The sequence below is a fragment of the Pelmatolapia mariae genome, linkage group LG5 (genome assembly GCF_036321145.2).
Source record: "Pelmatolapia mariae isolate MD_Pm_ZW linkage group LG5, Pm_UMD_F_2, whole genome shotgun sequence".
NCBI classification, from domain to species: Eukaryota; Metazoa; Chordata; class Actinopteri; order Cichliformes; family Cichlidae; genus Pelmatolapia; species Pelmatolapia mariae.
Genome location: NC_086231.1, coordinates 2,714,805 through 2,739,225, shown reverse-complemented (window position 1 = coordinate 2,739,225; position 24,421 = coordinate 2,714,805). Strand labels below are relative to the sequence as shown.

The following is a 24,421-nucleotide window of genomic DNA, read 5'->3' as shown; positions in this document are numbered from 1 at the left end:
CATTTTGCCTTTTCAGGTCTCTAGTCTCCTTTACTATCCTCTGTCCTTGCTTCATTTCTCATTTATCGTTTCCTCTACTTCACTCTCTGCCCTCCTTTTTTCATCTCCTTCAACACTCAGTCCTTGCTTCTTCTCCTTTAACATCTCCTTCTTCTCTTTTTTCTCTTTGTTTCCTTTCATTTATTAACCTCTTCTCATTTCGTTTCCTTCTTTTATCTCCTTGTCCATTTACTCCTTTTTTCACCATTTCCTTGCTTCCTTTCCTTCTCTATAGACTTGTTTTTCTCCTTCATTGTCTAATCTCCTTAGTTCCTTTTTCTATTCTCTTCTTGTTTCCTTTCCTATCCTATCTTGCTCTCCTATCCACTCTCATTTATCTGTCCTCTCCTTACTGTATATCCTCTCCTTCACTATACTGTCCTTGTTTCCTCTCCTTTTCTGTATTCATCTGCTTTCTTGTCTGATTTCATTTTCTCTTCTCCTTTCCTCTTCTCATCTCCTTCTTGTGTTGTCTCCTCGTCTCCTCTCCTCTCTTATCTACTTTATGGTGGTCCATTCCCTTCCCCTCATTGTCAGAAGATAAAAATGCCCCAGAGACTCATTACTCCGAGTTGTCTCCCTAAATCTCTCGAGTGTCTGTGTGAGACGAGAGGCAGCAGGAAGTAAAAACCTGTTTGATGAATTCGGGTAATGACTGTCAGCTGAAAGCTATCTGCAAATATTACAACCTGAGGAGGGAATTAAACGATTGCAGCAGTATCTCCTTGTCTTCTTTATATTGAATTTTTAAAACCTGCTATTAAAAAGGTTGGGACAGTAGATTAAAATAAAATCATGCAATAATTTAAACAAATTGGTTCTTAGCGCTACTCGAGCACACAAAGCTCTTTACACAACACGTGTCAGTCACACACATCTCGGGGTATGTGTGCAACTCAGAGTTCTCCTTCTCCAAGGATACTTTGGTTTGCAGACTGGAACAGCCAGGAATTGCACCACCAACCTGCAAGTTACTAGCTGCCCTGCTTTACCTCTACAACAATCCTCACTGGATTGACTTTAGATTTTATTGTTTTTTGGATAAAGACAGCAACATATTCCAGACACGCTGGGACGGGGCAGGATTTCCTCTTCTCTAATGAGGCTCTGATGCATCAACGCTCGGTATAAGACGAATAATGATTTATTTTCAGCTGTGAATGATGCAAAGCTCCACCAGCAGTCCAAGAATATAAACACAGAGCAGCTACCAACTAATTCAAACTGTTAAACTCTCACACACAGTCTGAGCAGAGCCAATCATGGTATTGATTACTATTAGATGTTTCCTGTGTGTGTTTTAAGCATTATGCAATTGTTCCAGTGTTCTGTTTCACATTTCTTTAACATGAGAATATATTTTAACACTTATCTCTTTCAATTTCAACATTTTAATATGTTGTCATAGTAGGATTTCAAAGTCTGCTTTTAATCTGCATATCAGGCCTGTAAGTTAACTCTCAAATAATCCATCCGTTCATTTTCTTCCACTTTATCCAGTTCAGGGTCGAGGGGGAGCCTATTTGAGCTGATTTGAGCTTGATGTGAGAGGTGGGTACACCTGGACAGGTTGCCAGTCTGCTGTAAGGCTAACACAGAGAGACAGAGAATAATTCACACCTGACCCCGCTAACTGCACCGCTTTGGGCTGTGGGAGGAAGCCGGTGTACCTGGAGAGGACATGCAGTCCACACAGACAGGGCTGGATCCAAACCCACGATGTTTTGGGTGGGTCGGCATGATGCTGACTGTTAAATAATCGACATTATAGTCATGTGTCTATTTCAGAAGTTTGGCGGTAACAGCCGATTAACAGCTAATGTCAGATGTGCATTTGCATGCGACTGTTGGAAAGTTTCCTCTCGCTCACATTGTGTTCTCGTTGTGCGATTGTTTTTCCCCCGTGATGAATCTCGCACTCTCCTGCTGCTGCACTAATGCAAATTCATCACTGAGATCATTAAAGATGAATTTCATCATATCTTCTGTTTTTCTTCTTCATCTCGACCTTTTCAAATGTCACATTTAAAAACATTCATTTCCACGACTCAAAAACAAATCAATCAGCAGTAACTTTGTCTGTGCAACTTTCTTTCTCTGCCCTTATTTGTCCGTTTGTTACCATAAAGAACTCGTGTGAAAAAGGATTCGATGTAACTGAACTCTGTTAATGTCGCGGTTCTCTCTCATGCTCACTCTTCCTCATCTTCGATCCAACCATCTATAACTTAACCTTTTTCTCACTCCCTTCCTGTTTCTCCCCCTTTCTCACGTCCCATCTCCAGATCGGTCTCTAAGCAACAGAACAAAGGGGAATCACCAGGACTACGGTGTTTGGCTGGTGAGGCTATTTAAAGCAGGACTGATGTAAGAAAAGGAACATCAAGTATTACTGACAGACCATGAACAACAAAGAATGCGTCTCATGCTGCAGCACTGCACACTACCATTAAAAAGCTAGAGTTATTTAATAGTTACATATGTTACAAAGCAGCCTTGGAAATGTGACGCAGGTTATAAGTTATCCGCAGACTCAAGTATAACAAAGATAAATACTTCTTTTTCAGTATTTCCAGCAACAACTTCCATCGTCAGGCTGTCATGAAATAAGTTCATGAGCACGTTTTGTTTCAGTGTTTAGTTTTTGGTTCGCTTCTATTGGTTATTATAGCCTACACAATGTAATTGTCATGAGTGCTGCAAATTACAGGTTAATAACTCTTGACAGGGTTTTGTCTGCAGCATTGTCTTCATCTTTGTGAATTAGGTTGCTTTACACCTGTTGTCTGATCGACCAATCACATGACAGCAACTCAGTGCATTTAGGAAGTTTGAAATGGTTGCGATAGTTCAAAATTGGCATCAGAATAAAGAAAGGTGATTTCGGTGGCTTCACGTGGCGTGGTTGTTGATGCCAGCAGGCTGATCTGAGTCATTCAGAAGGTTCAAATCTGCAGGGATTGTCCCACACAGCCATCTCTAAGGTTTACAGAGAAACACAGCTCTCTCAGTGAAAACGACTTGTTGAATTCAGGGGTCAGAGGAGAATCTGGCATTTTGAGCTAACAGGAAGGCAACAGCATCATCACCAGGATAACACACCATGTCACAAAGCTCAGATCATCTCATTTCTTAACCACAACAATGACTTGACTGTATTCTAATGGCCTCCACAACAGATCTTAGCCTAATAGAGCGCCTCTGGGATGTGCTGGAACACGAGATTCACATCATGGATGCAGCTGGCAAATCAGCAGCTGTGTGATGCTGTCACGTCAACATGGACCAAAGTCTCTGAGGAATGTTTGAATCTGAGAAATGAAGAATTAACACAGCTCGGAAGGAAAAACTGGGTCCAACCTGGTACTAGTAAGTTGTACCTAATGAAGTGGTCAGTGAATGTATATTGGCATGTTCCGCTTTGTCGAGTCATCTGTTCATGTCCCCTCTTGTTATTCCCATCCAAACATCCATTTTTTTCTGCCTATCCGGGGTCGTGTGGCGGGGGCCGCAGCCTAAGCAGAGAAGCCCTGACGTCCCTCCAGCTTATCTCGAGGAACACCGATGCATTCCCAGCGCAGCTAAGAGATATACAGGGTGGGCCATTTATATGGATACACCGTAATAACATGGGAATGGTTGGTGATATTAAAGTCCTGTTTGTGGCACATTAGTATATGTGAGGGGGCAAACGCCTCAAGATGGGTGGTGACCATGGCGGCCATTTAGAAGTCGGCCATCTTGGATACAACGTTTGTTTTTTCAATAGGAAGAGGGCCATGTGACACATCAAACTTATTGGTAATGTCACAAGAAAAACAATGGTGTGCTTGGTTTCAACGTAACTTTATTCTTTCATGAGTTATTTACAAGTTTCTCTTTGTTCACAGCCATTGACATGTCGAAGAGGTTAACACGTGAGGAGCGGATCGAAATTGTGTTGATATCTGGTGAACGCAGTAACCGGGTCATTGCAGCAGATTTCAATGCAAGACACCCTACGAGACCACCCATCTCCCATGCTACAGTTAGCAAACTGCTTGCTAAGTTTCGTGAAACTGGTTCAGTGTTGGATTTGCCAAAATGTGGACGCAAGAAAACTGTCACTAATGAAGAAACATCAGTGGCTGTCCTAGCTTCATTCAGCGAGGCCCACAGCGTAGCACTCGCCGCATGTCACTGGAGAGTGGCATTAGTCGAACATCCCTTCGGCGGATATTAGCTACTCACAAATGGCACCCTTACAAACTCCAGCTACTGCAGCATCTCAACGAGGATGACCCAGATCGGCGCACAGAATTTGCAGAATGGGCAAAACAAAAATTGGAACAGGACCCTCAGTTCACGCAGAAGATTTTGTTCAGTGATGAGGCAAACTTTTATGTGAATGGTGAAGTTAACAAACAAAACCACCGCTATTGGTCTGACACTAACCCACATTGGATGGATCCCTCCAAGACTGTTGGAACAACAAAAGTGATGGTTTGGTGTGGTATATGGGGTACAACGATAGTGGGTCCATTCTTCATCAATGGAAACCTCAAGGCCACTGGATATTTGAAATTGCTACATGATGATGTGTTTCCCTCTTTATGCACTGAAGCTGGCACGTTCCCTGAGTTTTTCCAGCAAGATGGTGCACCACCACATTATGGGTGCCAGGTCCGAGCATTCCTAGATGAACAGTTTCCTGGAAAGTGGATTGGTCGTCGTGGGCCAGTTGAATGGCCCCCAAGGTCTCCCGATCTGACCCCCTTAGACTTTTTGGGGTCATCTGAAGGCAATTGTCTATGGTGTGAAGATACGAGATGTGCAGCACCTGAAACTATGGATACTGGATGCCTGTGCTGGCATTTCTCCTGCGGTGTTGCTATCAGTGTGTGAAGAGTGGGAGAAGAGGGTTGCATTGACAATCCAACACAATGGGCAGCACATTGAACACATTTTATAAGTGGTCAGAAACTTGTAAATAACTCATTAAAAGAATAAAGTTACATTGAAACCAAGCACACCATTGTTTTTCTTGTGACATTACCAATAAGTTTGATGTGTCACATGGCCCTCTTCCTATTGAAAAAACAAAAGTTGTATCCAAGATGGCCGACTTCTAAATGGCCGCCATGGTCACCACCCATCTTGAGGAGTTTGCCCCCTCACATATACTAATGTGCCACAAACAGGACTTTAATATCACCAACCATTCCCATGTTATTACGGTGTATCCATATAAATGGCCCACCCTGTATAATGCCTCCAGCATGTCCTGGGTTGGCCTCCTTCCTGTGGGACATGCCTCACCCAGGAGGCGTCCCTAATCAGACATCCAAAAGAGTAGCAGGTCTACTCTGAGCCCCTCTAAAATGTCTGAACTCCTCACCCTATTTCTAAGAGTGAACCTCGTCCACCCCAGGTGCCCGTCTACCAAGATGTTGGTACCTTGGTGACGACTACCTGGCCACTTGGTGCTGCTTGGTGTGATCTCGTCCCCGGACTCTGCTTCCTCTACAGAAGTCGTGTCATTGGGATTAAGACCACCCGACTACATCCTCAGTTAAAGTCAGCAGCACCCCTACACAGTGAGTCGAGCACCGCCGAGTTGCCTGACGGTTTGCCAGAATCGCTTCAAGGACTCTGAAAGTCTTCTTCCATGTGGCCTCACCAAACCCCTCCCACACCTGAGTTTTTGCTTCATCTACCGACCGAGTCACGTTCTGCTTGCCCTGCTGGTACCCAGCAGCTGGATCTGAAGTCCCACTAACCGAGCCCGATAGCACTCCTTCTTCAGCTTGATGAAGAAGCTCCCTTCACCTCCTGCGTCCACTATTTGGTTTGTCACCATGACAACAGGCACCAACCACCTTGCGGCTCCAGCTCCTTGCAGCACCCTCAGCAATGAAGGTGCAGAACACGGCCCACTCGGACTCCCCAGCTGTCAAACATCTGCTTTAGGGAGCAGTTGAAGATCTCCTGGACCAGAGTCTGCCAGACGCTCCCCTCAGTGTCCCACGGTCTGTGCAGCATCCTCCCACGCCACCTGATCCAACTCACCACCAGGTGGTGATCAGATGACAGCTCAGCTCCTCGCTTTGCGCGAGTGTCCAGAATGTTCCGCTGGAGGTTTATCAGGAGTTAAAACTCGCTGGAATATATTGTTCCTTTTATATATTTAAATTTGAATATTGGTCAAAAATGTGAAATTAGTCAATGACGTCACTTCCTGTCACAAAGCTCTTTGACATGTGGAGACACAAATGTCAGGATGAAAGGAAAGCAGATGAAAGAAACTGAAAATATCTTTGACATTTCTGTTCAGATCAATCACAGCTTTACTCGTTCATTTCTAGCAGCTTTCTCTTTTGCTGTTACACTTTCTAAGTGCTCATTTTGTTCAGTCACAGGGAACAAACTATCACTAAGGATTTAAAAGCTTAACTTAAAAAAAATACAAAACAAGCTACAAAATATGTTTTCTGAAAAAAACAGAAGATTGACTATAATGTTTAACTTTGATGTGTTTAAGTCTCACATCTTTATGTGCAGTATTAATTATTCAACATATATTTACTCTGATTTCTCCAATAAATATTTACTGTACTTATAGTGATTCATGAGTTTTCTCATAGATGATGACGGTGTGAAAATGTGATTATTCAGGACCATTTATTTGGATTTCATCTGTTCTTTGGAAATGTAGAAACTTCACTCTGCTCATATTTCTCATGCAGTCTGCAGGCTGTGACTGTCATTCATTCCATTCATTTATGATATTTAAAGTAGCACTCAAATACAACACAATAGCTCCAATAACAGGAAAAATTATTCTAATTTATGCTTTTGTGAACAAGTTAACAGAGGCAGGACGGTAATTTTACAGTCGGTGGTTCAGATCATCAGATTAGCAGTTTTAAGGTATCCGGATGAAGCCACCAGCAGAGCAACGTCAGATTTTCTGCTGGTGTTCAATGTTTCAAACGTCGTCTGCATGAGACGAAGGACACATGAGCGAGACACCAAGTTGTTGTTTCTGGTAACAGGCGCCCCTCGAGATTAAATCCATAAATCAGACTTGCAGGTTGAAGCCAGAGAAAAGATGAAAAGAGAAAAGGACGAGCAGCATGACGCAGAATCGAAAAGCATCAAAACTCTGATTCACTGCAGCCACAGAGACAACAAAACGTCTCATAGTTATTACTCACGTTACAACTTCCTGATTCATCCTCGCAAAGACAAAAGATTTTAGTCTAAAATGAAAGGTTCAGTGAAATATCTGCTGATCTTCACCAGTCGCCACACGATTACTTTGCCAACTGTTGAGGCTTGTTGCTGTTTAAACCTCGGGGTCCAGCCTGCTCTCTGATTGGAAACTAAAGCTTCCCTCCAACTGTGAAGTGAATCCAGCCTGCAATCACCAAGGTGCAACCAGCAGGTCTGTGTTAGACCCAGAAAAAGGAATAAAGTGTGCTCTCTCAGGGAGAAAAGCAAATGAAACATTCATCTCCGATAATTCCACGTCAGAGCTGTTCACGCGTTTGTTTCTGAGGAATCAAAAAGCTTCCTCACAGTTTCATAGTTAGTAATACGACTTTACTAATTTATCAGTACGGTGACAAGCTGAGACCTGCAAATGCAAATAGTCAGTCACTGATATTCATGTGGACAAAATTCACTTCATGTTACTTTTATGTGCTAATACTTGAAATGATTTAATTATGTGAAAAACGAGAAAACTGCTCAGTTTGCAGCACAACCTGCTCATCAAATTCAATCTCCTGCTGGTGGTTATTTAACGTCCTTCTCATCATCTGCGGATAACGAAAATTAAAAGCTAAAAGAATTGCAACTAAAATATGCAGATTTTAGAGGCTGCCTGATTAAAAGCTACAACCTACAAATGAGATGAGCAGCAGGATATTTTTGTCTTATTTTACACAACGTTTATTAATGGGATAATATCCAGGATGTGGGATCACTGTGTGCACTACAGCAGTCATGAATCCAGTGTGAGCAGGTGTGACTTGCCTTACCATCTTATAAAGGTCTGACACGCTGATCTGGTCTTCATCAACCATCTCAAACTCCTTTCTCGGCACCAGGTCCAGACCGAGGTGTCTGAAAAACAGAAACAAAGACGGATAGCAGCACGAGCCTCTTTCATTTAACCTTCACATAAAGCATTTCCAACACAGGTACACGAACCTTTCCAGCCACCTCTGCACATACAAGCGTGCACCGCCCACACACACACACACACACACACACACACACACACACACACACACACACACACACACACACACACAGAGTATATTAAAGTAATTTCAGAGGGGGCTCTGGGGATATTGTTCCTCTGGATTATTTTCTGTTCAATCTCAACAACCACATCTTTCAGTTACAGGCCGGTGGACTCGCGCACTCGAAGGCACCGTGCACAATGTTCTTCCGAATGAATAAGATGGCCTCTTAAACTGTGAATGAGGAACTAAATGTCCATCTTTGATGTCTTAACGTGTGCATCCATCAAGGCTGAAATCAGGTTAAATCTGGTTTGAAAATGAAAGTCTGGCAGGAGGCTTCATCACTGCCAACCACAGCTTCAAAAATGCAATCAGGTGTTTATGTATTTGTATATGTCAAGTGAAAGTAAAGGCTTGAGTGCAAACAGAAAATAAAATCACAGCCTGGGGTTTGAGGGTAAAGCTGAATGGGTTGTTAGAGGTTTCTAACGACACTATAATTAACTGCTTATTACTCATCTTTGTACATATCTAATCAAATATGTCTGACACTGCTCTGAAGCCAGGCGCTGCACATTTTTGGGCAGGAACATGATGAGATATCTCTGATCGTGGCTCCAAACGAGGGTCCTTCACCTCACACTGACAGAGGTTCAGAGTTGGCTGCTGTGACTAGGGGTGGGTTTTAATAATCGATTCATCGATTAAAATCGATTATGGCTTGGATAACGCGAAATCGATTCATTAAAATCCTGAATCGATTTTTTAATATAAATTTATTTTGCCCGAAACGCCAGAATCTCAGGTGAAACCTCACAAAATTTCAACAACCACCAAACAGCTAAGACAGAAAATGAGAGCAGGTACACGGATTCTGCACAAGGACGTAAACACACAGCGCGACCCGCGGATCAGAATCAGTGAGATGTCGCCTTTCTCACCCGACGGGCGCTGCAGCTTTAAGCGGCTGCGCGCGCTCCCGCGGACGGCAATCACTTTCTGGCACAACAGCAGCACGGACACGGTCGGGGCTGAAAGCCGACAGCTCGCTGATTCTGATGTTTCGGCGGGTCCGCGCTTTGTGTTCACGCCCTTTTTGCGCTGATTCTAAAGCTGTTAGTTTTATCTCTCTCCAAACAATATTGACCGAACCAGCAGCAAAAGAAGATCCAAACTACGCTTCACATAAACATCGTCATGAAATCACTCTGACTTTTACTGTTTTGCTTCACCCACGATAAAATCACACTTCATGCACAGCTCTCTCTCTCTCTCTCTCTGTACTTCAAGAACAGTTTCCCGTCTAAAAATCTGTTTTCTGCATTATTCGCTTGCTTGTTACACACAAGTCTACTGTTGTTTACAGCGCTGTCGGCCGCTGTTTTTTTTTTTCGTTATACACACTTCCGAAAAGAAAACCTAATTTCTGCCGTTCAATACTGAACAAATTTAAACTTTTTAAAATTATGCAAAATGCAAAACGCTTAGCCGTGTGTCTAATAAAACCGCTGTAACGTCAGAGGTAACGTTCATATGTTGATTAATGATTTTCTTTCGTTTTTGATGTACTGCAGAATATTTTTATAAAATCCCAGGCCAGGAAAATCACCTTCATGTTTTTCTGCGTTTTATCTTCAGCTACTTTGACACAAAGGCGTCTGCTGTGACGCTTACACCTTTGATAAAGTCTTGCGTGTGTCAGCTTCCTTTTTATAGATACAAAAATATGTAAATGTACTGATCTGAATTATAATATTTCTGACTGTCAAAATTTCCCAGATTCAAATCGAATTTAATTGAATCGAATCGAATCGAATTGAATCGAATAGTGGATCGAATCGATTCGGGACCTTGTGAATCGGAAACGAATCGATTCTAGAAATCAGTGACGATACCCAGCCCTAGCTGTGACGGTCGTCTGACTAAAGACAGCCTGAGGCAAAGGTTCAACACTGTGAAGTTTAGGATGACTCAGAATATCAGTCCTGCAACGACCTAGAAAGGAATGTAGTACTGAGCAATGATCATTTGGAGACTGGCACTGAGGAGAAAAGTAAAACACATGGAAGCAGCATAGATGGAGGTCAAATCTAGTTCATGTGTGGCAGCAAAAGCTTGTTTGTGCCCTCCAGCTGTTGTAGCATGAACCGAAACAGCAGAAGGAAGTGTGTCTTTGCACCACATCAGTATTATCAGCGTACACACATCAAACATGGTGATCCTAAGTGTAACCCTGAAATCTTACATTCAGGCTCCTCAGACACACTAAATGCACAAATCCTCATGCTGGAGACACTTGACCCGGCAAATGTTTGACATTTATGGATTCATTGATAAGTTGTGTTCCCTATGCACACACTTCCATGCTCGTGATGCATCAGGAACAATGCAGCCATTATTTGTGCGTCCTGATTCTGCTTTTATACTCTGGGACCTTTGAAAGGATGAAAGCGAGCTTGCTTTCCTGCAATGCAACCTTTCACCATGAACTGGCTTACGTCTGCTGCTCTGTTACATGACACGTCACTTCTTTTTACCAGCTGGAGACTGAATTAGCAGAGAGCAACAAGCTAAGTAGCACCTCATTAGCTCCTTTTTGGCCCTTTTGCAGCCTAAAACGATTGTGTTCACTGAGCTGCTTCTCTCTTTAGCAAAGCCACTGACTGGACGAATAACTCTGCTTTACACTGATGTGCTAAAATCACATGGTCGGTAAGTAGTTCCTACTTATATCTAAAAATGTGAACTCGATTAAAGCAGCATCAGTAATGACTGGAAGCAGTCACATGACCTGAAACACCCCGTGGTACCCTGAATAATTCTTTTACTATTAATTATAATAAAAGCAGCACTTATCGCTATCCCCCTTCATATCATCTCAGTGTGCCTCGTCCCCTCTGACAGCAGAATGAAGCTTTAAATAACCTCTGAAACACTCCCAGCATTAATAACTCAATCCTGAAGCAGCCATTTTTTCTCCATTTCATCTGTTTTCCATCAGCCTTTCATCGTGCTCTCATGAGACTTTAACAACCACGGCTTCATCCACCTGCCTCCAATCACACTTGTGTTTGCCCCGTGTAGGAGTCAGGGGAGCGGGCTGAGCTGCCATCTTTAGAACTCATTTAGAGGGCAGAGCATGTAAGTGCAGCATGTGTGAATTATTATTCAGCAAACAAACTTCAAGTCAAGAAACATCTAAAGGGTCATTCTAAAGAAAAAGCCACTAACCATGTTAGTTATGTGCATGAGCTGACCCCCCCCCTCACAGGCACCTCCTCATGTAACACTGCACTGCTCCCAGGCTGCTGTAATTTTTAGGAAGCTCTTTCCCACCACCTGACCTTGTAATGTGCACTCGAATCAAAACAGAATCTGGTAACTTAAATGTCATGTTGTGGAATAAGATCACCTTTGGGTTTGGAGACTCTTCTAGAGAAAAGCGCCGCTCGCCCTTCCCTAACCTGAAAGTCGTGTTAGTTTGACGCAGAAGTTGTCACAGTGTTTCAGATTCTGATCTAATATTCTTTGACTAATGTTACTCCTGGTTTTGTTATCTTTGTTTCTTAAGTTCTTAGTGATCTTAGGTGTGAGCCACGTTGGGGCCAGTGGATGCTGAGACGCATTGCAGGCTGATGTCATCAACTTTCTGCAGATTCAATCACTGTAGACCTCCAACCTTCATGTGGCCTTTGGATTAGCTCAAGGACAGTGCACAGAGAGCTTCATGGAATGGGTTTCCATGGCGACCAGCTGCATCCATAAAGACATGGATGAGCGAGTTTGATGTGGAAGAACCTGACTGGCCTGCACAGAGTCCTGACCTGAACCCAACCCAACACCTTTGGGATGAATTAGAGCGGAGAGTTCTCGTCCAACATTGGTGTCTGACCTCACAAATGTGCTTCTGGAAGAATGATCAAAAATTCCCATAAACACTCCTAAACCTGTGGAAAGCCTTCCCAGAAGAGCTGGAGCTGCTATAGCTGCAAAGGGTGGGCTGACATCATGTGAAACCCTGTGGATTAGGAATGTGATGTCACTCAAGTTCATATGTGCGCGAATGCAGACGAGTGAATACGTTTGGCAATACAGTGTATAAGGCTTAGGTCATAAATGACCCCACTTGGTCAGCTGATGATTGAAGCAGCATTACGTGACTATGAGCAACCAATGCACATGATACAGCATAAAAAAGTAAATGAATACTCGTGGTGTTTATGGAGAGGTGCTTCATCAGAAATGGATGAAGCACCTCTCCTCTGGGTCAGACAAAGAACAGTTGCCCTTTAAACTATGTGTATTATTTGTATGTGTGGGAAATGTGTCTTAATGCAACATTTGTGTGGTTTCTCACTCGTTGCCCCAGTCGAGTCTGACGGTGATGTGTCTCTTGACGTCTCTGCTCTGGTCTTGTGTCAGGTGACCAGACAGCAGCTGCCTTCTCAGGTCTATCAGCTCCATCATCACGTGGCGAACCTTGTAGAACAGATCCACCTTGTGTTTCTGAAGGACGGAGAGAGAAACAGGGAGGATTCATTCATCTGTTGTTCACCACTTAAAATTCATCTTCAGCTCGTCAATACGCTGATTCAGCCGTACTTCTCTGGCAGGGCACCGCAAGGCCGTTTCTGTGCTGTTTTTATTAAAGGCACTCAAACAACTCACAGTGGAATAAAGCTGAGGTGAGCGAGTTCAAAGCCTTATCAGACAATTTGTGTTTAGTGTTGCAGAGACATGTGTCAGCACGTGCTGGCCACGAAGAACAGAAACAATGAAAAAAGATATGCGTATTTACGGCGTTGCATGTACCTGCCTCACAAATGTTTAGCACAAAAACACACAGAAGAAGCTTGGTTGGCAAATCAGGCTGAAAACTTTATGCAAGTAATAACATGTTTTCTACCACAGGAAGATCTGGGCAGTTAGAGGAAGGGTCAGCAAAGCAGAAAAACTGCAGTCCCTGTAACAGCCCATCCACTCCAAACATGAGTGGATGCCCAGAGACTCCCAAGTTTGAAAGTCCAACTTTACAGTATTAAAAAGCACATTTAAAAGTTTTGGTCTCTTTAACTAATTCCCAGCTTCATGAAAACAGCACATACGGCCCTCAGACATGTGCCCGCTTCCTTCTTCTTTTCCCTAAAGAGGTCACCATAGCTGATCATCTTCCTCCATCTCATCCTACCCCCACAGTCCTTTGTCTTTAGCATCACATGCACAGTTTCCACCCTGTGGCCATCAGCAGGCAGCTGTTGTTAATCTGGGCCACGACCGGATCAGAATGGAAATCTTATTCTTTATGATTTATGTTTGATTTAGCCAAAATCTTTTCAACAGGCTTAGGACTGGCATTAAGAGTATGTGATTTTATTAAATGAGTGATAAGTGATACAGAAAATAATTATTTGTTATAATGCTATAAATGTCTTAATGGCATTGGTATTACACTTTAAAATGACTTCCTTCTAATGAGCCTGAAAACAGATTAGACTGTACAGTGGATCAATAAATTCATGTATGAAGAAATCATACAGCAACTGAAAAACAAAGACGAAACAAAAGCTCATGTGCATCTAGCACAAGACAACTGGAACCTGCTTCTCCCATAGCTTGCTATTATTAGCACTTTAATTTTGCCCTGCAGGGCTTCAGCAGCAGGGAGAAGGGTTAAATGTCTATTCAGCTCTTGGCAGAACAGCGAGATGGGCAGAAATTAGTCTGTGCAGAGGCGCGTACACACACACACACACACACACACACACACACACACACACACACGTATACAATGGTTACACGTTATAACAAAGATTTCATTTGGGTTTCCAAGTATATTATATGCACACATACACATAGAATCCTCCATAAGGCACATGTAGATGCTTATACATGCACGAGCAAGTTGCAAACATATGCTGACAGCAGGAGGGCAGTGAGCCCGGCTAAAATCTCTCTGCCTTTCTCCATCAGTCTTGGGTTTATGTACAGATGAGCTCCATTATATAACTCCAGTCGTAGTGGAGGTGGAGCCGTTTTAGAGAACCTTAACTTGAAATACACCAGAGTTAGGTGAACACAGCTGAAGCAGCTCTGCTATCGACTGGCAACCTGCCCGTGAGGTTTCTCTGCTGTTCTCCTGATGTGAGCTGGCAGAGAACGTTTTTAGATGAACTGAAGCCCTGAAGCAGACATGGGCATTGTGCAGCCTCGGGACGCACCAGGTGCTTTGGTTGTCCCTGTTAATGGGCAATTAGTTCTCAGTTTATTTGAATCTACGTACATATGTGTGAACGCAGCTTCACTGTAAATGTGCTGAAACACACATTTATGAACGATCTGAGTTCGTTAACCCTGAAAGATGTTGAGAACTGCCTCAGTTCTTTATAACATAGCTTCACCATTGTGCTGGAAACAGTCTTTAGAGCTCAGACTTCTCAAATTCCCTCTAAAAGAGATTTGAACTGTGACGGCTTCAGCTGCTCGTGAGGGGAGGGCTGTGCACCTGCCTGCAGAACAGCTGTGTCAAGGTTTGTCAGAGGAAGGAAACATGCCACTGTTAGCATCTTTACTGTGGTAAGTTAGTATCTAATCTAAAAGCATAAGCAGGATGGATTCATGCAATCATGCTGTTTACAACAACTTCTTCCAGCAGAATTTGAGACTCACACCGAGGAACGTTTTTACAATCTTCTATGAAAGTTTTGGTGAGCCCATGAAAATTGTTTTATCAGTTTCCTGCTTTTTGCTGACAGGTGTGACTCCCAGTGGGGTCTTCTGGATTGAAGGTTTGGTATATTGTCCAATCAAAGATGCTTATCTTGGTTATTTGAGTGGTTATTTGACTTATCGTTGCCATGAAGCATGATCATGAACTTCAGCAAGTCCTTTTGACCATCCCTAAATACAGTGAGTTGGTCGGTTGATTATAACAACTTCAGAAGGCTGGAGATGAAGGACTCTACGCCTCACAGCTGAGTAAATGCATCAGACTTGTGGTAGACACCAGCAGAAACACCCATTTCCATGCATTCTTTGACTAAAATAAATCAGGACAGCCACCAGCAACTGTTCAGATGCAAGCTAGTTAGCTAAATAGGACCAGAAGACAAAGCTAATATTAGCTGGTAATTCACCAGCACACCTCCGTCTCCCAGCACACAAGTGATACCACAGCCAATCAAAGCCATAGACCTTCAACGAGAGGGATTAACATGAACTGGTTCTGAAAATGTACTAATAAGTCAAAATGTGGATACAGTTATCCCATACAAGTTACCAACTATGATACTTACATATTAAAAACTGGCGTGAGTGAGTGAAACTACTGATGCTCCCTCATTCAGTCTTGAAAGAACTGCAGAGAGAAAACTTCAGGGGGAAAAATAATGGATCCATCTGTATTCTGCCTGCAGTTTGGACCCGAGCGCACAAGACGATGTTTAAAATACAGTATACATTTAAAAGATTAGTTCCCTGTAGTAAGAGACGTTTATAAATCATAATCCAACTCCGAGGCGATGGATCCACAGGGAAGCCCCGTTTACGGTACTGGCATCCATTCCTCAGAAGCTCCTACTGGGAACCTTGTTGCACCGTCCCGTCAGAGTTGAGTGATAAGCTAGTGCTTGAGGTTAAAAATATTACAACTTTTAGCCAAAGAGTACCACATTTCAACCGGATTTTCAGTAGTTGCTTAGCAACAACAGGAGTCACGCACGACAGTTCCCCTCAGCATCTGTTTAGCATTTGTTTTTCAGGAGATGCCCAGTGGACATAGAAGCTAATGCGCTTTGATATGCGCTTTATGAGAGCTCATATTAATATTCTGCATGAGCGTGTAACCATTAGAGACGCAGAAACATCTTCCAGAGTAAAACCTTTTACACATCATTCTTAAAGGACAGAGAAAAGTACAAATTAATTATCTTCATTAATAATTTGTGCATTGGATTTCTTTCCTTATCAATTAAAATGTCATAAAAATTAAAAAAAAAGACAAACAAGTAGAAAAAAACAGATGCACAGTACAGTTTTCTTTCTTTACCTGCTGGTCCAATCTACAGACATTTAACCCAAGGCGTGCCTAATTATTGGACCTCGAGGTAAGTGCATGTACGTTTCAAGGGCCGATGTTCCCACACAGTCAAAATTACTTGGACAATTTCTGTGTCTAAAACCCACAATCCATCCATCGTCTGCTGCTTATAAGCTTCAGCACTGTGCTGTTACAAGGTAAGATCCAGTAGGGCTGTGCGATATGACCAAAATCTCATATCCCGATATTAAGACATCTATCGTCGATATAACGATATAAATTGCAAAAATGTAACATTTCCTGTAAATTCTGTGAATCTCGGGCATCTCATCTTGTGTGAAGTGTTTCCAGCTGGGCGTCGTGTACCTGGAGTCGAGTGTTTTAACTGATGCATGAAACGATACATTTTTAGACATAAGTTGTAATGGCCGCTTTGTGAGTATTTATTACACAGCGTGCTGCGGAGAAAAGTCTGTTCTAACGTTTGAGTCTAAGGTTTATTTTTTAGCACCTGGCGGCTCTTTTTTGCTTCTCATCCGTAAATACTTTGCATCTTTCACGTGACTCGTTTTATTTTGAAAAGCCTCAACAGGATCTTGAGCTTTATTGTGAAAGGTTTATGTGGAAAATAAACAAGCGGACACGCCGTGGTTTTACCGTCGTTGTTGCTAACGAAAACGCATAAAAAAACAAGCGCTTGTCCGTCCGTAGTGTGGTTATATTAAATATAAGAGAAAGAGAGAACTTTAGGAAATTAATATAGCCACTACAGTGACCATCAAAATGATGAAAAAATATTGCCGTAAACAGTTTATTTTGCGACACCACGAAACAAACGATAGCGTAAAATGAAACGATAGACGTTTTTCTATCGTCATCCGATATATATCGTTATATCGAACAGCCCTAAGATCCAGGATACACCCTGGACAGGTCGATCAATCTGTTATACCCAGAGAAAGAAAACCACTGATACTCACATTTAAACCTTGGGCTAATTAGGAATCACCTGTTAAACTATCAAGCAATTCTTTGAACATTAGGAGGAGTATCCAGAGAGAAGCCATCCAGCATGGGGAGAAGAGCCAAACTCCACACGAAGGCCCCAGCTGGTCAGTGGATCCTCAGCCAGGACTTTGTTGCTGTGAGCTGACAGTACTAATCTCTGCACAGCTGTGCTTTACTAAGGCATCATTAAGGTGTTGCTGTTTAATGAAAGTATTTGATGCTATCTGATAAGTTTTTGTTCTGTATCCGTCACACATGTTGGTGGAACAGTTAGGGGTTGGTTATGTAACTTCCTCTTGGGCCTTTGTTCTCCCTGACATCGATGGGTTTTTATGCACGTAGAGGTAACAGAGTTCCTGAGCTGGTTGTAGATCTAAGATGGATAAAGCCATTAGTGGGTAGAGACTCAAAAAGGGCTAAGGGACAAGCTGCTAAAGGTACAATAACATACTTTATTTCCTGAGAGTGTAAATTTGAGGTTCAGGGTTTCAGCATCCACACAAGAAGCCAGAAAAACTAAAGCTCAGTGGTATTATTTGCACATGATTCCATATTTTATGTTTGTCTGCACATCCTGGATATTTATTCCTCCATGAGGGCATCCTGGTCCCATCATAGTGTCCATATCAACCAGTCACAATAAAAGTTTGTGGTAAAATGCTTCCTTTTTTCATTATTATTTTGGGAATCCAGCAATCTGAGAAAGAGTAAATAAAGATGCAAACACTGATATAACAGGATGATTTGGCAAGCAAAAAACCCCTAAACTCTAATATAACGAATTTTTTTGACATGTTCAAATAATCTGTTTTCATCATGTGAGAACAATCTGATGTGCAATCACAATGTGACTTTCATTTTCTAGACAAATATGATAATCTGTGCATCGGTTTTATGGCTCCTTTGTCTCCCTGCATTAACGGGGACCCGGCTAACGTTGGAAAACCTCATGCAGAAATAATATACATTAATTAAAACTTGCTTTTATTGAACAGGGTCCAGTGTTCATATGCTGGGTGTACACTACATATCATGACTAATCGTATTCATTTTATTTCAGGATGTCTTTTCCCATTTATTTACTGCACCAACTCTCACTGTGATAAACATGAGGCACATTTACTGGCCAACAGTATCGTGCCCTTCAAAATGTACACTACAGTAAGGCTCTTGAACCAGAGAGCCACAAATGGTGGTTCATTCACTGGGTTCATATATAACACCTTATATATAGAAGCATTTACAGCACAAATGGTTGCCCTGTTCCCGAGGGTGCTCTTCAGTGAAAACAGCAGCACAGGAGTCAGCAATAAAGACCCAGATCCCCGCAGACACAGCAGCGCGATGCAGGACACAAAAGCATACTGCTCTTATTTACAGTACCGCGCTGCAAGGACGATGCAAAGACCAAGGTTCACAAACACATTTCCACCAGAGACCTGCCCAGCACTCGGTGCCTATTGTGAGCCACACAGAGCCGCTGAAGGTAAAACAAGTGCTGAGCTAAAGAGCGAAATCTTGTGCTTTAGAGTGCAGGCACACTTTTACTGCTGTAAAACCTGCCAGAGCAGTGAATGTAACAGCAGCCCTATGTCAACACAATGTGAGGCACAGCAGACTAATACTCCATTCACAACCTCACAAAGCAAGATTACTAATGAGGCAAAGTGGGCACGGAGAGCTCCTGTCTATCATTACGATGAATTTATGACCACATTATATATTTTTTGTATCAAAGGGAGAATATTCATTAACCTGCCGCACTAACAAGAGGCGCTTATACAAGGAAACCTTGTTTAAGGAAACACATCTGTCTGAGAATAAAAGCTGTGCAGCACCTTTAGACAAAGTATTTCAAAATGTGTTGCATAAAACAACCAACAAGAAAACACAAAGACACGACTGACAACATAAAAAGATTAGAATTAAATACATTTAAAAACAATAAGTTTTCACTTAGTCGGCAAGACTCCCACAACACTTCCTTTGTCCCAGTTTACCCTGATCACTCAAAGAGCCGGCGGCAGGTAACGTTACTGTCTGCCAGACCCAACAATTCACACCAGCGATGCTTTTAGGGACACGCTTTCAACACTTTATGCCGTTCATTGTTGTCACCGTGTCCCAGCTGTTATCAGCCGGCTTTTGGAAGGATTCGCTTTCACGAGTACCCAAAAAGAAGCCAGGATACTGCTGCATGTGCACTTTCAGGTATATACAAGTAGTGCTGGAATTTAAGTTAACTATAAACTCTATACAGAAGATTGAGGATGCCTTTTGGACTGAAGGCTGAAGCCAGTGGGGAGGTAACTTAAACATGCAGCTAGCCAGACTGGATAGAGGTCAATGGAAAAATAAAAATGAGATCTGCGCCGAGTCACCGCAGACATGCATCATCTGCACTTTATCTTTACCCAAACAGGGAAAACTCCACACGAATAAAACCACCTTCAAAACCTGGGATGTAGCTATAATCAGGACATCTGGGCATCCCAGTCAGTGGGTAGATCTGCTGTGAACTTTGACCTTTTTCTGAGTCAGTAAACCAGACTTGGAACCAGCTGGCACATCGGGGAGAAACCAAGTCTCCTATCCACTTTTTGCTAGCACTCAAAATATGCACACCCACACCACAAATACTGATGTATGCTGCTTTGAAATGAAACTGCCCAATCTGGGAAAATATAGAATCTCACCGGTACAGCTGAGCACTAATGTTTTTTTTCAGCTGCGGAGTGGAAATCTCTTTTGGGCCGGCTATTTGTAGATTTACTCTTCCTCCTTCTCTAACTGCCTCCTCTGCCTCTTTCCCCAGCCGCTGTGAGTAATCGCACCTTCACATCCTGCGGGATGGAGGCACAAACACACACCTTAAAACTGTTTAACACATCGGCACTGTAAAAATAACAGCCGGGCTAATCTGAGATAATGATGCTGTTTGGAACCATTGTGATATCAGAAATAACAAAGCACTATCACCTGTAAAGCTACTTTCGAGCCACTCAGTGAGACGCTGAGCCCCGCGATGAAGGAAAGATCCGATCGTGGTTAAAATGCAGCTTCCAGCAGAGCAGCCGCGCTCGCTGCCGTCAACCAAATCAAACATTTACATCTCTCTTTATTTGCTGCATTGGCCTCTTGTTTTTCAGATATAGAGGGACATAATAACATCTTAATCACTCTGACAGCCCACAAACTAGGAAGGCACCATAATGTCACCCTCCATTAACAAACACCTCCACATTTTCCACCAGAACATTAAACTACATGAGTGGGTTTCCAAGCAGTGGGCCAGGGACCAAAGGTGTGTCTCCAGAGGGCAAGAGTCTGTCACCGCTTGGCATTAATATATAATAGGACTTTATTCAGCTTGACAGCTCTACTGTCTAATGGTACATTTGCAGCCCCTCTGTTGCATTGGAGATTTCCTGCTCCATTTTCACACCTGATAAATGAGAAAGAGCAAAAGCCACATTTTAATGTTTCACTTGGTTCGCAGGGAGCTTTTTGAACTTTTGTTGGAAATGCATATACATGGACTTCATCTCATTTTTGTACAGTAACTTTAAAGTATTTAACAAAGCAATGCAAATTGTCCTATTATGTCATAAACTACACCTGCATCATTAATCACATTTTTATCTTTTGGCATCCCAGAGTCAAAAGAACATGATCAGGCAACATTTAAATGTGTGCTTCACCAGCAGGGAGCAAAGCAAAAGCAAATCAAGCGCTCCCTAAATCAGCGTCTGACCATGTGCCTGCACACACCAATCACAGCTACCTAACCCGCCATGCAGCTTATAGTTTCCTGAATGTACTCTGGAAAAGTAAAACTACATCAAAAGACATATACACTAAAATCAGGCACATCAGAAGACGAGAGGTCAAGAGGGTCGTCATATTCAAAGAGTCCGGTACAGTTTTGGCGCAGTAATGCAACACAACTAACTTCTTTAACCACCTGAAAAAACACCACAAACTGCAGTCTGATGAAGGCCAAGACAAACAGTGCAATGGTTCCATCAACACCTCTCATAACAGTGAGTCTCTGCAGAGCATCAGCGTATCCACCAGGCTCACAAATGTACACTGAAATCCCCAATACAGCACCGATGCATCTGGCCAAAGATGTGTCCAGTAAACATGGCGCGTAAAGAAGGTTTCAGGAAGTCCACATGCTGGACAAAAGACATGTTATCCCCTCCTGCAATTATTTTTCCTAAAAACAGGGGCAAATACAGAAGGGTCCCACCGCTGTCAAGAACTTCGGTCCAGGTTTATTCACATCCATCCTGCAAAGATGCTTCAGCATGAGAGCAGCAGAGTGTAAAAGTGAAAGCAGGGACTTTTGATTTTTGTGTGTTCGGTTCAGTGAGTTATCAGGAACTAGATGGAACAACAGCGTAGTGCTTGTTTCTGTTCCTCCATGTCTTATACATTAAATCGGTGCAGTTTACTGAAACTATGATATATCCTATGATAGTGATGCTCAAAGTTGGTTATATATGAAAAATTGTGCTGAACATAAATGAGATTTTGGCTTTAGCCTGAGACACGTGGAGTGGTTGTAACATTGATTTAGTTGCATCTCATAACATAGTTTAAATACTTTTACCTGCACTGAAAACAGAAGTTATGAGGGCTCCAAATTACTGGACAAAAAAATCGAATTAAAAGTGCAAATTTCCAACTCGCCCTGTTTCCTTTAAAAGGCCTGTAACTCGAAATATTCTACAGTTAGCAAACATGATGAACTGCAGCTGATATTTACAGATAACTCAGTAAATAGTGGAGAAAGTATGATTTCAGTTAGAGCTCCTGCTCTGTCTCTCCAGCTGCGCCGCAGGTTTGTGTTTGGTGCCTCGTAACGTACAACAGTAACTGTGACAAGCTTGACTGCAGATTTAATCGGGTAATCTGTAACTAATTACTTTGGGAAGTTACTATTTTGAGGCCCCCTAATCGGGCGTGAGTGAGCCTGGCACGTCTGCAATCAGAGGGGACGCTCGCAACACCTCTGATCCATTAGCAAATGTCCTGCTTCATTTTCACGCCTGTCAGAGCGGCTGCTGCGCTCCTGAAAACAAAAGCGCTCAGACAAATCACCAGGGAGCGCAAACAAAGAGCCTCCGAATTCTTTTTGCTCTCCTCTGCTCAGCTGTTATCCTAACATGCTGCCGCTGCTTCCTGAGGATAAATCTGAAGAAGGAAAGATTTTTATGTAAAATGCATCATTTTAGTCTGGAGCACAAAGCTGCGACAGAAAAGTGACTCGAACATCCAACTCCTGGGACACAAAGGGACTTAAATACACTGTTGGACTCACTGGTATCAGATATTTTTTAGTGTTATGTAAGAGATTCTTTAGGCAAAGTTTTCCATTCTGAATGTGAACAACTTTTATAAATATGTACTCAGGAGGGACTGAAAAGATTACATTAAAGATTTTCATGATCAGTCCGCAATCTGAAAATATAGACGATATAATACTGTAATTTCTTTAGTGTCATCTGATATGAATTTACACCAAAGTTGTGAGAGTTCATTACAAAGTTAAAAACTTCTCAGCCCACACTGTGAGTTTACCTGTAAGATAATAATATATTTATGTATGCATGCAAAAAGCATCGAAAGATATAGAATTATTTATATTCAATTTTATGAATATAACAGCATTGTGATTTCCAACATTAACACACTGGGTTTATACGACTCCATGAGGACTGTCACACAACTTTGCTTTTTAATTAATGTCTTGTGCCTTTTTAATGCGACAGTGCATGGGAGCGTGGGCAAGTGGGCACCGCTGAAGCCCAAAACTCGGCGACTCTGAGCTAAGACACCAGCGAGCCCAAGCTGTCAGAGAGTTTGGGAAAGGCATCCCTCTCCAGCAGGAAGTCTGGCGCCATGCAGCATGCAATATGTGTGTGTGTGTGTGTGTGTGTGTGTCTTGTGCTTGTTAGCCTGGTGCAAAGTCCATCTCAAATCTGCTTATGACCTTGTATCAACCCTGCCTGGACACATACAAGACACACACACACACACTCACACACACACACACACGCAGTGATGCCAGAAGCAGGATGTGATAGCAGGGGTGCCAGCCTGCCACGTCTCACGCTGCGTGTACTTGAAGAGGTGGATGCAGGAAGGACAGTTTCCTCTGTGAATGTAGAATGCAGTTCCACAGGTGATGGAAGGTGTGGGATGATGTGTTTTCCAGTCTGTTTGGATCCACAGAACATGCGACACGAGGACACCTGTCATCTCCAACAGACCCTCACACTCTCCTTACATGCTCACCGAGGTCCTCCAGTCCTGGAGATTTCTACACTCCGTATGACAAATAATAGGAAAATTCACGATGCAGTTTATATAACTGTCCACCAACGAGTGGAAAACCATTCTTCATTCCCACCTCGGTGAGCTCGGAATATTTAACAAACAGATTTATTTACATATAAAAGAAAGAGAAACGCTTTTTAGGGTGACTGGATTTTATCCTCAGAGTTGCACTTTTAGCTCTGCTCATAGTGTCTATCGTGAGTTTATTCATACACAGATCAATCGTTTTGCATAAATGGCTAAAAAGTAGAGAGAGAGACGGATAAATAAAAATCACAGAGCCTAAATTTAGTATAGGAAGACACACTATAGAAGAGCAGTGGCTACACACTTTGGAAGCACAAGCTTCCCTCACAACATTTTTAGAAGTAGGTCAAAGGTCAGCAAGTCCACGATGCAAATTATGAAATACTTCCTGATATTGGAGTGCTAGAAGCCAAGAAAGCCTGCGAAGCCAAATTTCTGCACAGGACAAAGTTAAAAATACACGGGCAAAGTCAGCATTACGAGCCAATCGCTGAACAATCCCTGTTTAAGCCAGCTAATAGGCCAAATCCACAAAATGCTGCTGACACAGTCCATTTCACCAAAGTCCTTTAAGTCGCACAACAAACACACAAACACATTGTCTTTAATATTATATGGAAGTGCTCTGGCCTCCTGCTCTCCAAGTGCCCTGCTAGTTTTTTATACTACAGTTGAAGTACTTAATTACCGTACATGCAATGTGAAAAAGTGCACCCCAGGAATCAGTAGC

At 42.6% G+C, this 24,421-nt stretch overlaps 1 protein-coding gene across 10 annotated transcripts in view; it reads right to left on the bottom strand.

The window, feature by feature from the left end:
- Window positions 1-24,421, bottom strand: part of LOC134627344 (dedicator of cytokinesis protein 3-like) — a 252,523-nt gene that overhangs the window by 72,134 nt on the left and 155,968 nt on the right. For all 10 annotated transcript variants that reach the window (XM_063473338.1, XM_063473343.1, XM_063473339.1 and 7 more), the window contains 2 exons: window positions 12,631-12,779; window positions 8,064-8,148 (listed from right to left, as the gene is read on the bottom strand). In XM_063473338.1, the coding sequence (XP_063329408.1) occupies window positions 8,064-8,148; window positions 12,631-12,779 (234 nt within the window). The remainder of the gene's footprint in view (window positions 1-8,063; window positions 8,149-12,630; window positions 12,780-24,421) is intronic.